This window comes from Rhinopithecus bieti, unplaced genomic scaffold (genome assembly GCF_001698545.2).
Source record: "Rhinopithecus bieti isolate Rb0 unplaced genomic scaffold, ASM169854v2 scaffold_5341, whole genome shotgun sequence".
In the NCBI taxonomy this organism is placed as follows: domain Eukaryota; kingdom Metazoa; phylum Chordata; class Mammalia; order Primates; family Cercopithecidae; genus Rhinopithecus; species Rhinopithecus bieti.
Window position 1 is genome coordinate 1,377,764 of NW_016804835.1, and position 3,836 is coordinate 1,381,599.

At 38.6% G+C, this 3,836-nt stretch overlaps 1 protein-coding gene across 1 annotated transcript in view; it reads right to left on the reverse strand.

Annotated features, from left to right (window-relative positions):
- BIRC6 (baculoviral IAP repeat containing 6) overlaps positions 1 to 3,836 on the reverse strand; it is a 265,256-nt gene that overhangs the window by 226,114 nt on the left and 35,306 nt on the right. The window contains 1 exon segment of the mRNA XM_017870639.1: positions 3,394 to 3,505. Within this exon segment, the coding sequence (XP_017726128.1) occupies positions 3,394 to 3,505 (112 nt within the window).

Consider the following 3,836-nt stretch of genomic DNA (forward strand, 5'->3'; position numbering starts at 1 on the left):
CAGTGTTAACCAGGATGGTCTCGATCTCCTGACCTCGTGATCCGCCCGTCTCGGCCTCCCAAAGTGCTGGGATTACAGGCTTGAGCCACCGCGCCCGGTCGATAAAAGTTATTTTTAAAAGCTCATAATTTTAAGTAAAATTCTATACTGAAAATGAGAAAATTAGCCTATAATATTAGGTCCAACAATACACTGAAACCTCCAAATATTTATTAACTGCCTGCATTATTTGAAAATTCAGAAAATGACCACTAAATCAAAGAGAGGTACACATATATGCAATCCCTGATCTAGTACTTTTCTAATTGCTATAATAAAGTATCTGAACTATTAAGTATAAAAGAAAGATTCTGGCTGGTTTACACTATTTGTTGTGGTTGCTGTTGTTGTTGTTTTTGAGACGGAGTCTCGCTCTGTCACCCAGGCTGGAGGGCAGTGGCGTGATCTCAGCTCACTGCAAGCTCCGCCTCCCCGGGTTCAAGTGATTTCCTGCCTCAGCCTCCCGAGTGGCTGGGACTACAAGCGCCCGCCACCACACCCGGCTAATTTTTTCGTATTTTTAGTAGAGACGGGGTTTCACCATGTTAGCCAGGATGGTCTCAATCTCCTGACCCTGTGATCCAACCCCCTCAGCCTCCCAAAGTGCTGGAATTACAGACGTGAGTCACCGCGCCTGGCCTCTTGTTGTTTAGTCTCTTTAAAAATCTGTCTCTTTTAAAGACACAGAGTCTTAGGCTGGAGTGCAGTGGCACAAACATAGCTCACTACAGCCCTGAACTGAACTCCTGGACACAAGTGATCCTCCAACCTCAGCCTCCCAAGCAGTTGGAACTACAGAAGTGTTCCACAACACCCAGCTAATTCTGTTATTTTTTTTGTAGAGACACGGTCTCCCTAAAGTATCCAGGCTGGTCTCAAATTCCTGGGCTTAAGTGATCCTCCTGCCTTGGCCTCCCTAAGTGCTGGGATTACAACTGTGAGCCACTGCACCAGCCAATGGGCTTATTATTAAATAAATACTAAATCCCATACAACTATACAAGAAGGGCAAGTAAAAAGGGAAAGCAAAGTAGTCAATCTAATTCACATAATATGGAATCTAATTCATACAACATGGGACAAAATGCTATATATATTTCAATCCAAGGGCCAGGTACAATTTATATATATATACACACATATATATGTATGTATATATATTTTCAAAACCTGAACTGAAATATACCTGAAAACTAATATGAATATGTGTGAACATTTACTTTATAGATGCAAATTTATTACACATTTTAGAAGATTACAAATAATCAGCTCCTAACATTTCCTAGAATCAGAGGATTCTAGGAAACCCATTATTGGACCTCTCTGCAAAGATAGAATATAATGAACAATAACTCACCAGAAAAAAAAATATCAAGGCATCACTTAACAGAGACTCTTAGAAAATTACACCAAATTAAAAGAAAGATGACAAGTTGCTAGAAAAATGGTCCATGTTCAATCCTTAATTTAGGGAAATAATTTCACTGATTCTAATATTAGCCAGTCTCCAAACTTACCCATCTGTAACTGGAAATCTGACAAATTTTGAATAAAATATTCATATATATATATATATAGTTTTCTAGCTTAATTTTAGTTCAGATGTTCAGAATACTTGAAGATAACAAAGGAATAATCAATCTTCAGATTCTAAATGACAGTTACTTTAATGTACTTCAAAATGTACTTGAATTCTTAAATTAGGCCAAGTGCAATGGCTTACACCTGTAATCACAATACTTTAGAAGGTTAAGGCAGGCAAACTGCCTGAGCCCAGAGGTTTGAAACCAGCCTGGACAACATAGTGAAATCTCATCTCTACAAAAAATAAACAGAATTAGCTGGGCATGGTGGCACATGCCTGTAATCCCAGCTACTTGAGGGGCTGAGGTGGGAGAACTGCTTGGGCCTGGGAGGCTGAGGCTACAGTGATCACGCCACTGCACTCCACCTTGGGTGGCAGAGCAAGACCCTGTCCCAAATAAATAAACAAATAAAGTTAAATAAGCATGCTTTATTTAAACCGACATATAGGTATTAGATTTCTTAAGATTCTTTTAGCAGTGGTAAAACAGTGATAAGCCAGTCTATACCACTCAGTTTAAGTTTCCCATTAAATAACATATTAAATAACATCTAGCTAAAATCATTTTTCTTAACTTCCCTGTAATTCAGCAAAGCTTTTTATAATGTCCCATTCTTATGCCTCTGTATTGTGTTAATCCTTACACCTTATACCCTCCTCTTTTCCTACATAAAACTATGACTATTTTTCTTGACTAATTCTTGACCTGTGCAACTTAATCAGTTCTTTAATGCACAGATATTCAAGTTGCAATGTACTACTTGTAATGCTGCTTCTGTAATTATCTAGTATATGGATAATTTGTACCCCAACTAAAATGAGAATTTTGAAACTGTAAACAAACTTCTTTTATTGCATTACCCTAAGCATCTACTACTGAGTTATGAATGCAGATGTCAAACACTGGAAATAAACATGCATCAAAATAGAACACTTGTCAAAAACCCAATCTGAAGAATATTGTCTATTTGTTGATTTTATTAAAAAATTATGGCCTAGCGTAGTGTCTCACACCTATAATCTCAACACTTTGGGGAGGATGAGGTATGTAGATCACTTGAGCAGGAATTTGAGACAAGTCTGGGCAACACCAGAAATCCTGTCTCTATAAAAAAAAATTAGGTTGGTGCAGAAGTTAGCCAGGCCCAGTGGCACACACCTGTAGTCTCAGCTACTCAGGGAAGCTGTGGTGGGCGGATTACCTGTACCTGGGAAGGCTGAGGCTGCAGTGAGTGGTGATAGTGCCACTGTACTCCAGCCTGGGCAACAGAGTGAGACCCTGTCTCAAAACAAAACTAAAATTGCTTTTAAAAAAAGTTGTATCTAATCTGAAAGAAAATACTCAGTTGTTAATTGCTTAAACAATTTTTTCCTGGCCAGGCACGCCTGTAATCCCAGCACTTTGGGAGGCCAATGCAGGCAGATCACCTGAGGTCAGGAGTTTGAGACCAGCCTGGGCAACATGGTGAAACCCGATCTCTACTAAAAATACAAAACTTAGCCAGGTGTGATGGTGCACACCTGTAATCCCAGCTACTCAAGGAGGCTGAGGCACAAGAATCACTTGAACCTGACAGACGGAGGTTGCAGTGAGCTGACATTGTGGCACTGCAGTCCAGTCTGGGGAAACAAGCATACTTGCATACAAGCAAGCATGCAACCAAGTTGCATAAAGTAAGTTTCTGAACAAGTAAAACAAAAGCGATAACTTTGCTGAAGGCTACAAAGGCATACTGAGAAAAGTACTTTTCTACATTCTTTTTTTTTACCTGATGATAAAATCCAGCTTGAGCCATGGGATCTGGTTGTGCCCACCTATAGCCTACATGAGGCCATGAGGTAAATGTCTCCCGTCTGTTAGCTTCACTATACATCAGTGATCTAAAAGTAAACATACTTTATGTAATTCAAGTTAGGCATCAAATCACAGTGAAACTTCTATTTAACAATGCAGAAAATAATTTTACTGGGTTATCAACAAAAACTGCAAATGGTCTGATGATCAAGTTCAATATTTTACTTTAAACTAAAATGATAATTTTAGTAATTTCCCTTAAACAGAAAGGGAAGGAGAAAACCTGATTGGTGGCTGCAGCTGATAAACAATTCTAGGGGTATATTACATACGTTTTCATATTAAAATACATCAGCTCACCAAGACTCAAAGTATAACAGAAAGTACTAGAGTAATATATATATATAAATATATATA